The sequence below is a fragment of the Carcharodon carcharias genome, chromosome 12 (genome assembly GCF_017639515.1).
Source record: "Carcharodon carcharias isolate sCarCar2 chromosome 12, sCarCar2.pri, whole genome shotgun sequence".
In the NCBI taxonomy this organism is placed as follows: domain Eukaryota; kingdom Metazoa; phylum Chordata; class Chondrichthyes; order Lamniformes; family Lamnidae; genus Carcharodon; species Carcharodon carcharias.
In genome coordinates, this window is record NC_054478.1 from 95485740 (window position 1) to 95499654 (window position 13915).

At 41.4% G+C, this 13915-nt stretch overlaps 1 protein-coding gene across 2 annotated transcripts in view; it reads right to left on the reverse strand.

Moving 5' to 3' along the window:
- Positions 1-479: 479 nt before the first annotated feature.
- Positions 480-13915, reverse strand: part of tfpia (tissue factor pathway inhibitor a) — a 40403-nt gene continuing 26967 nt past the window's right edge. For both annotated transcript variants that reach the window (XM_041200142.1, XM_041200141.1), the window contains exons 4-5: positions 3704-3889; positions 480-1817 (exon numbers count right to left, since the gene is read on the reverse strand). In XM_041200142.1, coding sequence (XP_041056076.1) covers positions 1801-1817; positions 3704-3889 — 203 coding nt within the window. In that variant the 3' untranslated portion in view covers positions 480-1800. The remainder of the gene's footprint in view (positions 1818-3703; positions 3890-13915) is intronic.

Consider the following 13915-nt stretch of genomic DNA (forward strand, 5'->3'; position numbering starts at 1 on the left):
TTTGCTTGGACATGGTCTAGATCAGCACGGGTTGCCTGCATTGCCATCTGCAAATTGCAACCGACATGGGAACAGGGCCCTAATGGGCCTCATAATCATCAATAATTGGCCTGCCTGCCAGGATGCGGGGTGCAGCTGATCCGACCCCAGGCCACCTTCACTGAAAATGGCCTAGGGTCAGAATTGTGGTCAAGAACTGGCATGGAGACCAGTGACGCACAATTGCATGCCTGCCCTGGTCTGATCCAGACCCTGTACTAATTTCAAAATACTGACCCTAGTCTCCCTTGGATGGAAGGTTAGCAGAATCCATCATCAAGACTCACAAATGAACAGTTGCCTACAAGGCACTGAGGAATGATCATGCCTGTGGAACCAAGTGGCAGCAGAAGTTAATGCCTTCAGGGAACGGCCATCGGGAAGAATCCTTGTTGCCCTAGCACTGATAAAATGTCTGGAACATTAAATAAACACATTTGTAGATTATGAATTACTTTATGTCACAAAAGCACAGCATCTTTTCTTAATTGCCATATTGATATTGTAATTAAGGAAGAACTGCAATATTTTTTGCCACAGTTAATACATACTCCTAACCAGATATACAAGGTTATTAAGAGGAATGATTTACTTCAGACTGAAATACAAACTGTATTTTCTTTCAAAATTTGTTATCCATTGTAATGCTATGCATTCATTTACTGCATATCATATCAAACATATTAATCCAATAGAAACTTAACCTGTGAACCACTACCATTAATAATGTTGCAATTGTGTTTTTCAAAAGCTGGCAATCATAAATGAAAAGCATTAAGACTGAGGCAAGCCAATAACCTCAAAATCCTGACCTAATTGTAGCTTATTTTGATATAATGTTACTTTAATCCATTTACCCTTTATACAAACATATTAAGGAAGGATTCTTGTTATATTAAAAATAGTTTCCGGTGTACAGTAGCAGAACCAAACGGGCCTCCAGTGTTTTATCCCATTGTTTAAAAAGGTAAAGGACCAATGTGCTGAACTAAGAAAAGAATAAGCACTCCTTTTACAACTAACTATAAATACCGATTGGGACATTGCGCTTCCATGCTCTCCAGCACCTTAAAATGAATGTAACCGCTATACAGTGAAATTATTAAGTCCCAACCATCAGAGTTGTGTATTAGGCTACGATATTCATTAAGAAGTGTTCGGCAGATCTTTTTTTTGCTTATTTGCTGGATAATCTATGCGATAATGGAATTTGCAATGAAAAGTTTAACTTCACTGTAAAAGCACTGTTATATCACCTACTAACTGGTAATGAAGACAATCCTGATTTTTGTTTTATAAAAGCAGGGGAGTTGATCTTCTATCTCAGGTGAATATGAAATTTGTTGATTATTATTTTTCAAAGCTTTCAGTCAGGAGTGCCATATTGGCTTTACACAGTCCATGGTACAAGCTTGCTAACAAGTTGTCACAATCAAACACTTAAAGGCACATGTGTCACCTTGAAGACAGTCTCAGGCCGAACAGATACCGCATCTTTCTGACACTGACTACAGCATATGTCCCCTATGGTGAATGCAAGTTTGCAGATATTGATAGCTGGTGACATGGCAACATGCTACTGTGTTCACTAACATTGCTTTTGCAAACAAGAAAACAGTCTAAACAGAGGTATTTAAAAGATGTGCCATCTTCAGGTTAAGCATAATTTAAATCCCAAGAGATTGCAGGGCATCCTCTGACGATCTGATTCTTTTCAGAGTTTGTTTGAATGTTTCATGTATTTTCAGGCAATTTTCAGGGCTATTGCCTTCTGGTTCCTGAAAGTTAAAATAAAGAAGTTTAATTGTTGTGAAATGTTTGAGTTGTTTCCTTCACAGTTGAAGCAATTGCTGTTGCACTGAGGAGGCACATCTCAATGCACACAAGAACATGTTTATTAAAACTGCGAAGGATGGGACATAGGGTCTTTGTAGACCTCATGCAAGATGTTCCATTTCTATGACATTCAGAAATTCCAAATAAATCATAGAGTAATTTATCAAAGCAGCTAAAAGGCAAGATGCACAAATCAATCAATCGCCTGGATTAAACATGTGTTTATGAACGAAGCCAAAGTTCCACACTTAAAATAGATCGTTGTGGCCTATTCCAAAGTTGTCCTTCAGCTTGGAATGGAGGTTAATGGGGAATGAGTATTTAGGGAGCATTTTTTTTAATTCAATAATGGTTTTATGAAAGAAAATAATCCACTGACTAAATTATTTTGCTCTTTAATTATTTGACAGAACTTTAATTGCTGAGTTGAAGGCCCTCAAATAGAGTTTCTCCCTTTATTATGTCGTTCCCATTATGTAAAGTTTTCACGTGTCCTGAAGCAGCTCCACTGTGAACATGTGAACAGTGGGAATACGACTGCAAGTTGGTCTGAGGACCGCTCCCCACCCAGATGATCCAAGAAAACCACCACACACATTCGACCAAGAAACCAGGTTGATTTGAAGGTGGACTGTTTGAAATGAACACACTTCAGAGCATTTCTGCTAACAGACTTTGACAGAGTGGTCTGTCAGTTAGGGCAGGGGGATGGTAGTGGAGCAGACGACATTCATCTGTGGTGAAAGATTTCCTCTGGCTTTAACATGGCAATTACATCAGAAACACAAGAGGAAGTCTTCATTAGATCAGAACATTTGTCACTTTTGACTTTCCCTTTAAAACAAACCCAGTAGTTCGCAGGCAACAATTTTCACCCATTCAGGTAACTAAATTACTAGTGCCCTGAAGGCTCCAGTGACAGAATGTCAAACTTGTACCCTGGGACCTAGGTCTGAACATTCAAAATTAGACTGACATAGAGTGACTTTCAATGGTTCCCAGCCACTCAAACACAAGCTTTTCATTTATATCATACAGATCAGTAGAGGGAGCTGTTGCCTTTTGTTTCAATGTCCAATCGCAAATCAAGCAAAAAAAAAACACAGAATATCAATAAGCCAACATTAATTAGTTAGTTTGCAGCAGAGTTACAACTTCATGGAAAATATATGAGTAAGATGTGGTCTAGGAAGTGTAGCCAAATTCTGTATGCTATTCAAACAGCTGATATCAAGTTTGGACTGTAATAGGGTTTACGGTATTAGTTTAACCTTTTCTGACCATGTTTAACGCAGTTTGGGGCTTCTTCAACAGAAATCAACAATAACAGCAAAATTATTTCAATAGCCATCTTAAAATGAACGGCAGAAATTTTGTTTGCAAGTTTCTAGGCTAAAGAATTTTTGATATATGTTGCATTTATGAATATCTTCAGCATATGCTGAATATATCCTAAAAGATTTGCATCCCCATTCTATATATACTTACTCTATAATAGAATGCATTTGTACAGCATTATTGCTATTACTTTTAAAACTTGAGGTGCTCACTACGTTCACTTCTGCGATACTTAACTTTATCTCCCCCAGCTCCTTTTATAGTATTAAGTAGCACAAGAACAGAGTTAAAAAAACAGAAAATACTGGAAGTATTCAGTAGGCCAGACAGCACCTGTGTAGGGAAAAACAAATTTAATATTTCAAGTCTGTGACCTTTCATCAGAATGCTCTGAGTATTCCCAACATTTTCTGTTTTTATTTCAGATTTCCAGCATCTATTGTATTTTGCTTTTACACAAGAATAGAGGTTCTTGTTTCAATGTACATACTTTTTCTGCAGCTCTGGCGACATAGATGCTTGGTGTTAAAATTGTTCTTATTTCCTCCACATCCACTGTAGGTAAAGGTCTCACAGTTGCCAGTGGAATTGTTGTAAAAGTATTTGGTTATGGTTTCATTACAGTCACCCTGGTTGGCAGGGGCCTTACAGAGGGTTGGGAGATCTGAATGTAAAGCTGTTGAGACAAAGATAAAGTAATTAACCCTGACCTATTTGATGTCCAGAAAGTAACACCAAAGTAATTTTCAATTCCAGGATCAATTGTGGTCTAGGCAATATTCTTCAAGCTGCAGTGATCACCTTCTATTCCCACTGAGTTGCATAAGTTAAATCAGCAATGCGCCATTTTTTAATATCACACAGCCTCTGTGGAAATACCCAGCAGGATCACACAGCGACAGGGAGCAATCCTATTGTGCTTCCATTACTTCTTTTTGTCTCAGTATAAACACTCCTTTTTTCCACAGGAAACATTCCTGAATCTTTTTATGACTTTCAAATGTATGTTTAATTTATCTGAAACAACAGTACATATAAAACAGAACAAAGTTCCAATTTGAACTTTGGGTGAGTTGTGCGGATGGCGAACTGCCCAAAGCTGAAAGAAAAATTCCTCAACCTCAGTAAGGGAAGGCCCCTGAGATCTTCATTCCTGTCCAAAACCGTCAGAAAGTAGCAGTCCACCTAACTGTCCTTTGCAGGTCCTTTCTTTCCACATAGTTATTCTTACTAGCCTCTGCCCCAGCCAACTTACTGTATCTGAATATTTTCCTTTAATAGCTCTCGTTGGCTTTCTCATCATCTAAGCTTGCTTTCTTCTTGTTAAGTCCTCACAATCTTTAACTTCCTCACTCTGTTGATGGAACACTAAAAGATTTTGAAATATTTAAAATTATAGAAAATACCAATACAGACTAACTCCTGCCAAGATTTAATTCTTTCAGTCCCAACTCCCTTCAAAGAAACACTTGGACACTCAACCAAAACCTCACTCTAGTGAAAGTTTCATTCCCAGTCTCCAGAGACAATGCATGTGGGTAAAAAAGGAGCATGGCATGAGCCACTGTTTGGCTCTGGTAGTGAGTGGCTGGAGCTCTCAGCTGCCCCATCAGTAATGAGGGTTTCACACTCTGCCATCTTATACTGACATATACCCACTTTTTGAACAACAGTGCAAGAAGTTCCAGACAAGGAACCATTTAACAAATCAATGCTCCGAACCTGGGCATGCTCATTGTATATGCACGGCAGGATTCCAACAAGATTCTCACAAACAAGAGATATGGAGATTGAAGGCAATTGAAGATCAGTCACAGTTGATCTAATTGGTGGGAGAGGCTCAAAGGGTGGAATAGCCTACTCCTGTTCCCAAGCTTCTAAGAGGGAGCCAACCACTGCAAGTGAGGAAACTGATGGTGCTTCACAGGGTTTCAACAGAACAGGCAGCTAGAGATCTTAAAGGGGAAGAATCAAAAGGTGAGCTCCTATTGAAGGCCATGAACAGGACAGAGGCCTTCAGCAGGTGGCCCAGACTAAGTTCAGAGTGCAGTTGAAGAATGTGGTGAAATATCCCTATAATTTAATTGTTAAATTCATTCAACAATGAGAAAAAAAAACTGAAGGCTTTCCAGCATCAGAACTCAATCCTGCCTTATATTCTGCCCCATTCACTAAGCTAATAAATCAGTATCAAAGGCAGCATATTGAATCATCAAGGCACAGAGCCCAGAATGTACTGCCTCATGCCGTGTCTTATTTCTCATTGCACAATGTAAATCATTATCATGGTATAAAAATATGGTCCATAACATTCCAAGTATTTCTATGAAACTTCACGAACCTTCTGATTAAAATAATCAAAATATTTCCCTCCCAAGCAATTAACAGCTTTTCTTAGAAAAAGGAAACACAACATTATTGAGACAGTTGATATTGCGTACAGAACTGGCTAAATTCTAGCTGGGATTTATTCCATCGTATATCATCTGTCAGATTCCACAAACCTTCAGCTCTCTTGCCAGCTCACATGAGAGCTAACAGCAATATTTAAAGCATTGCAGCAGAAGGAGAAGCCTGGCAGCCATATAAGATACTATTACACGTATTGGAGCTGACTGACTGTGCCCCCTCCCAAAGCCCCCCCAAAACCCAATGGTATATAGTAGAAATCCTATTGCACTGAAAGACATATAAAGTAAACTTACTGCAGTAATATAACAGTATAACAGTAATGTTGTCGAGATTTTGGAATGATATGCAGTTTGCAGGAAGCTGCAATCACACATACTAAGCTGGTGCCACAAGAAAGTAGTCAACCTCTACATGCAAATTTCACAGGGGATTCAAATTCTTTATCGGAGGAGGGTGAGGGGCGGGGGGGAGGCTGCATTTGCAGGAAGCATGAGTTGGAGAATTGAACTATAGATTTGTTGCCCTGTCTTCATCCCACCTTCACTGTAAGCATAGTTCCCTGTTGAGAGTGAAATCACAAAATAGCCCCTTTCATGTATTAATAAAACACAATACGCCTGTCAGCCCTGGCTCAGAGGGTAGCACTCATGCCTGAGTCACAAAGTGATGGGTTCACATTCCACCGTAGGGATCCAGCACAACAACCTAGGTTGACACTCCAGTGTAGTACCAAGGAAGCGCATCACTGTTAGAGGTGCTCTCCTTCAGATGAGGCAGCAAACATGGCCCCTCTGTCCTCTCAGGTGAACATAATAGATCCCAGGGACTTATTTCGAAGAAGAGCAGGGTAGATATCCCAAAGTCCAGGCTAATATTTATCTCATGATCAACATCACAAAAGACAGATCAACATCACGTTGCTGTTTGTGGGAGTTTATTGCGTCCAGATTGGCTGCCGTGTTTCCAACATTACAGCAGTGACTGCATTTAAAAGTACTTCCGTGGCTGTAAAGCACTTTGGGACATCCAATGGTTGTGAAAGGCACTACGTAAATCAAACTTTTCTTTTGTTTTCATAGCCAGCACAGCCGATGAAACCTTATGGGACTAACCACCCTATTGGCTGGTATAAAGATGCTTACAGACATGGAAGGAGCATCTTAATTGTGACCCATCAGACTATTAATCAGCTTGCAAATCTTTTCATTATTTTCCACTATTGTCCAAGAGAAAGTGTGAGAAGATACAAAAACGAGAGTAACTTGCATTGGTGGACATACAAATTGTACACAGTTTTATTTTTGGGAGGGGTGAGATGGTGATGGGCAGCAGGCGAAACAATGGAAATTTGCCAGTCAAAGATTAATGTCAAAGCTTGCTTCAAAGCAGACTGCCTGCAGATTAGTCACCTGGCTGATGCACAAGGAGATCATATTTGAATCACTTCATACAGACAACGTAAAGAAATCTTAAATAGAACAGGATAGAGCTGGTACTGGGAAAAAAAAAGATGACTTTGAAAAGTCAAATCTTGTATGGAAGAAAATTTGTAACGTATTTAGTTTATAGTTGGTAACAAATTTGCATTTGAAATTTCAACTTTACAAACTGTATTTGAAAACAAGGTGAAAGTGAAATGTGTTGTATGTTGGTTGGACTGGCCGAGGAATGATTGCTGAGACATGGGTATGCCTAAACAACAAATGGTCTATTAGATATAACTGAACTATATACAGGTATACATGACTAGGTGTTACACTGCTGAAGCTAGGACATTCATATGTCTTTTACATCATCATTGTGGGCAGTGCTGTTTATACAGTCCCATACATTAACCCTTCCAACCTTAATGCTACAAGATAGGATTTCATATTCGAAGATGATTAGGTTCAAATATGGCTTGCTGGTTTATCTTAGTAAAAAGCAAAATACTGCCGATGCTGGAAATCTGAAATCAAAACAGAAAATGCTGGAAAAACTTAACAAGTCTGCCAGCATCGGTGGAGAGAGAAACAGAGTTAACGTTTCGGGTCTGTATGACTTCTTCAGAGCTCAGAGCTCGTCAGGATTACTTATGGATTGTTTTAGCAATGAGCAAAGACACAGTCAGTTGAATGGCTGCCTTCATGTTGTAACCTTCTGTAGTTCTAATGATACAGCAAAGGAGAGAGAAAAATACCCTTACCGTGCTCTATAAAATATGGAAATGACTGGTGGGAATTGACAGAAACAAGAACTTGGTGCCCTCCGTCAATACAAAACATTAGGTAGCCATCCACAAAATACAAAGACCTTTTATTTCCAAGACAGTGTACCAATAATCTTTCTTCCCAAGGACAATCCCACAATGTAACAAGCTGCCAAATGAAATAATCACAACCCCATCACTTGAAATCTTCAAGACCCACCTTTAGGTTATTTCCATTTATGAGTTTTTCATTATCATGACTACCACATCAGTAGGTCACATCTGGCTCCGCTGGCATTAACACCATAAATGTTGGTGGAATACGGATGTAAGTCTGTGATGCCAACACAACCAAAACAGAAGCAGAAGAAGCAGAATCGAAGGAGAGTGAGAAGTGGAAAGAGAGAAAAGTGGGAAAGTGCAATGTGGCTGGAGCAGGAGCTGGCAGTCTTGCTGTAAGTGAATCGAACCTGGGAAACACTGGCAGAATATGGAAGAGTGTCCGCTCCAACATTGTCAGACACTGCACTGGAGACCTTGGTGGGGAGGTGAAAGGAGGAATGGTGTCCTATATTTGCAAGGGGCTAGAGGTCCCTCCCAACACATGCTCGGAAGAAAGTGGGATTAGAAGGCCATGGAGGTCAATGCCAGGAATCAAACCTCAAGGACCTGGATGCAGTTTCGCAAGAACTTCAATGGCCTCACATGAGTGCTTGAGGTCAGTGTATGAATCTTCAAATGCCATATCCTACCAACTACATCAATAGTCTTAGACACTGCTCAATTTATCACACCCCCATCAATCATTTACCAACAATCTCTGTCAGGATTTATATCTGACATTCATATGCTCCACGGACCCTCCCACACTGCTGCAAGCCTCACAGCTACATCTCTTGAAAAAGCAGGCAGCTATTTGACCAAAAAAGTCACATCACCCAAACAAATTGTACAAAACTCACTTCCCTCTCCCTTGCAGGACAAGGTGGCACATAACTGCAGGCAGTAAGAACCAAATGTTGGTGGGTATACCTCCATGTTCTGGCTCCCATGGAGGAGATGGCACTGGTCTTTATTGTGATAGGCATTGCTGAGGCAGTGGTCAGTAGCGGGACTGCTACTGATTATAGTATCTTTGTACTTAATCCTCCCCAAATGCCAAATTCTCGTCACCCACTCTCTTCTAATTTATAAGCTGCAGATGATGTAAGCATGCACTTCCCACCTTCGCTCTGTTCCTTCACCATAAGCTTACTATTGTGCCTTCATTCCTTCAGATATGCAGGAAGCGCAAACTGACCAGGAAATGGAGGAACAGCAAGAAGACAATACTGATATGTGCACATGCCCTGGATGGCATTTTGGATCTCTACAGGCACTTGTAGCACCCAAAAAAATTAGTGCAAATGATGCCAGCAATTGTAGAACAAACATGTCATCTTGCTTTGAACTCTTATATTCTGCTAACTTCACTCATTCATAAGCTGAATATAACCTTAATTACAGCTTTCTTAAGTTGGTTATGAAGTCAATAAGGATTATTTTAATTGTAATCACTGGGTGAAATACAGTTCATGGTGAATCAGCAGTATGTTTTCACCTAAACCTTCTTTCCCATTGTTAATTTCACTTGGTTCTAACTCTGTGCTTCATGCATGGACTTAAAGCTGGAAAGCTTCACAGGCAGGGATTAAAGCAAAATTCGTTGATTGATATAACAAGAAAAAAAATTCATTTAGATTCCAGTCAGAATCACTCCACTGGATAAATAGCTTGTTGGTACAGGGACGATAACATTTCAACACTGTCTTATAGGAGATGTGTTGAAGTTGGTATGATTTGTCTGCTATATGCAGCGGGTGTTGTAACCATGGATTTAAAGAGAGTAGTATGGTGCAACAACAGGGAACTCAGCAAGCTGGTAACAAGAATTCACAGGTGATTGCGAGGCCTAGGAAGGGGAGGGGAAAAAACGTGGCAGGGCTGCCGTTGGCATATTTGAATGAGTAAAAGCCGATTCAATGAGTCACTTTCTTCTCTTGTCCTTAAATAACGGGCCCGAACTTCCACTGAGTGGCAGTCAGAGTCGGATTGCCACTCCGCTCCTACTTCTCACCTGAAACCTTTTTGATCCTATCTTCAGACTCAGGCCAGGCGAGATCCAGGCTGCGCAGCGCATCCCCGGGACCTAACATCGAGGGCAGCTCAGTCGGATGTAAGGAGGCCACACCTTTTTTTTTTACGGCACCAGCTGGCACAAACCAGGCAAGTTAAAATCCCAGCCAAGTTTAAAGGTCCTTGACAGGCTGGGGAAAAGGTCAGTGTATGAGGTACACGGGTAGGATTTGGGGGGAAGGGAGAGTGTTGTGCCTTGGTGGGGTGGGTGGGGGAGGGGGGGTGGGGTGGGGGCAGGTTGTTGGATCAGACTGCGGGGGTGGGGGTTGAAATTGGGCCTCAAGGCCAGACTCCCGATGGTGGTGAAGGAAGAGTTCTGTTTGAGGGGGGAGGGCGGAGTCCCGTGGGAGTGCGGAGTCTTCGTGGGGGTGGGGAGTCCCTGTAGAGGGTAGTTGAGGGTTGGGAGGGGTCCTGTGGGGGTTTGGGGTTGTGAGGGGAGCCCCGTAGGGGGGTTGGCGTGGGCCCGTACACTAGTCATCCAGGAGTTAGAAGTGATTTTAATCCTTCTAGCTTCTTCTGGGTAACTATTGCTGTAACACAGTCAGAATCATCCGAAGTTTGCGATTTAAATCACATTTACAGATGGCTTCCAGTTCAAGGCAATTGCCCATAAGAAGTTTGCACTGCCCGGGCAATTGCCGTGCAAACCTTACCTGGGAACCTCTGGGGGGTTGAGGCAGGGTGGGGGCAGAGGGGCTCCCCAGCACATCTTCAGCGTACCCCCCAGTTACATTGCCTTGGATCTCAGAAGTTATGGCCCAATGTAATTGTGAAATGGCCACCAAGAACCTTGAATGGACTTGATGGTATTTACACTTCATCAAGGTGTGAACATTTGAGGAAAAAGTCTTTCTGTTTGAACTGCTCATAATAGTTGGAGCATTAAATATAATTTAAGTGGCAGTTCTGTAATTGCTGCCCACAATGCTGGCTAATGGTCAGTGCCATTTGCCTGTTATAGGCAGCTATTCGGATTCAGCGGGACACTGAGTGGTGAGGATGTAGTTCAATTAAACAAGGTTGAGTTACGGCATCACTGTGCAACATTTTGAAACTGGGGAAAGTGCAGTTCTACACAGGGGTAAATAGACACAAGTATAGAACCCGGCTTGGTGGCCTCTGAATGGCTGGAATTTCTAAAATGAGAAGAGACATTAGAATGTTGACAGCAGCAATTATTCCCTTTATAAATGGTGGAGAAGTTTATGTAATGTGATGAGTTATAGCCACAAACATCTTTCAGACTGATTAAAGCAAATGGCTCCCTAATTAAGGTTTAATTATCATTAAAAGAGCAGCATCTCTTTCTGGCAGCGTTTTCAGACCCATATTGATTGAAATCTTAAGCAAAAGAAACAATGTTGTTTTCTGCTTGGATTTATAAAATTATTTATTTATTTTTTAGTTTTATTCCAATCAGTTAGCTATGTACAAATACCTCCATTCCTAAAATGTGCCACCTATTCAGATGTGATTGACGATGGCCCACTGATGAATAAGCAGTAGCACCATATGGTTAGCTCAAGAAACATTGTGGCAAGCACTTTGAGCATTAATTAAGTTAATAATGAACATACATGTGCTCTGTTTTGCTAAACTAATAGGAGACCAAAGGACAGGATCATTATTAGAGAGTATCAATCATCTAGCTTATCTACCTACTGGACAGTGCTCATGTCATCCATCAGTCAAACCTCTGTAGCTTTTATCTCTCCAATTGTACAGGGGTATACCAAGGGAGCCTAAACTGCACATGTGTGATACTGAACTCAAACATAACCGTTCCGTGCCAAGTGAGTTGGGTTAAAACAATCTCTCTCGTGTTTGAACTTATTGACCAAATACCCTTCCACTTTTGCAGCCTCCCCCACTGCTATGGCTGCCAAGCACAACAGTCCATGATCAAAACCAAAGATAACTTTCAAACAGATTTCCATGTTTCCTTTGCTTGAAAAAGACATGCCTTTGGCAGGAGCTCATGCAAAGGTCATTTCTTTTCCTTTCTGCTTTCCTTCTCTGAAAATGTTTGCTTCTCACAAAAACCATCTCTTAACTCGGTGAAGCAAGCTTTTTAGGCAGTGCTTTTGCTTGCAGATCCCGGTTGAGGGTAATCTTGGAAGTGGATTGTCTGCCTCTGGTGCAAGCTGACTTCTCTGACATCCCTTTGCTGCCTTTCGTTCTGCCTTCAAAGAACATTAGAATAAAAGTCTTTCTATTGAAAGACCCATGGGGCCAAAGTAATTCTCACCAACTGAAAATGGCAGTGCCAAAACTTTTAGTACAAATTGGTTCAAAATAATAAAAAATCATGTTGTTGTTCTCCTGCAAGTTTTCCAATTCTAAATGTTTGAATGATAGAGCCATCATGCGCGTTGACTTCCTGTTAACAGGCAATCTAGCCAACTTAGAAGAATACCTAGTTTATATGGATGCACATCGCATATATGTCAGTTAATTGCATGTGCATTCATTCAAATATGTTTGAATAAAATTATAATATTTAAATTAAGCTATTACTATCCACAAATATCACCCAGCCAGAAACTGAAAGAGGATCAAGTACAGCGGTGAAACTATCAAAAGCAGCATAAATCTAACCCAGGCAATTACTGCCCTATTAGCTTCCTCCAAACCATCAGTAAAGTGACGGAATGAAGAAACAACAATGCCATCATCAGTAATCTGTTCGTCAATGCTCAGCTTGGGTTCCACCAGCATTAGCTGGCTCCCGACGTCATGACAGGCTTGATGCAAACATAGGAGTAGCTGTCCTTCACATTATGCATGACACAAAGCAGCCCTAGTAGAAAATAAGGTTAATAGCATCAGAAAAAAGAAAACCTTTCAGAAACTGGAATCACACCTGACACAAAAAAAAACAGTTACAGTTACCAGAAGCCAAAGGTTGCAGCCCAGGACAGCACTGCAGTGGTCCATCAGGGAAGGTCCTCAGTTCAATCATCTTCAGCTACTTCATCTATGAACTTCCCTCTATCATGAAATCAAGAGGGGTGCTGGTTGCTGATGATTCCACAAAATTCAGGGCCTCTGATAATCTGCAGTAAGACCTGAAATGCAGCAGGCCTTAAACTGGTAAATAGCAGGCAGCATTCATGTTGTACAAGGTAATGATCATCTCATATAGGAGAAAGCCCAGGCATCTCCCTGACCTTCAATGGCACCACCATCAACAGCTTGAGATTCATCACTGACCAGAAGCTTATCTAGACCATGCATATCAAAGCAGTTCAGAGGTTGAGGCCCAGATTCTTGCTACCACAGAGAGCCTCTCTGTCATGGCAAAAATCCCAAAAATGTCCTGTTCCAGATCATAGCATTTTCTATTTTCATGGGGGTGGGACTGGAGTCAGGCCAGGGTTCGCGCATGTGCCCCTAACGGAGGCAGCTGGGAATTTAAGTCACCAGCAACCTCCACTAAAGTGGGATTTTGGTAGGCCAGGAGTGTGAAACCAGGAATGTGCAGATTAGACCAGGTAAGAGAAGCTATAAACTTGGTGGATTTGTTTGGGTAGCCAGGACATCCTATGGAGAGATAGGAGACCCCTTTGGATATGGTCCCGGGACCTCTGGGAGAAGTAAGGCACCCTTTGGAATTATTAAAAGTAAACATGATTGCTTGTAAAAATTGCATAACCTCGTTGGATCTGTCAAAGCTGTCAAGGATCTGTCACACTGCCAAGTAACTGTCAAAGCTGTCAAGGAACTGGCAAAGAATAATAGGTGAGTTGGCACGCAGTGGCAAAGGGAAAAGGGTGGAGTGAGTGAGCATGGGTTGGTATAAGTTGACACTAAGTTGGCATAGGGGCTACAGAGGGCCATGGGAATGTGGGGGGAGTAGGGGGTATGGGAACAATGGGGCTGTGTAGAGGGCTATGGGTTGAGGGGCCTGATTATTCTGAAGTATGT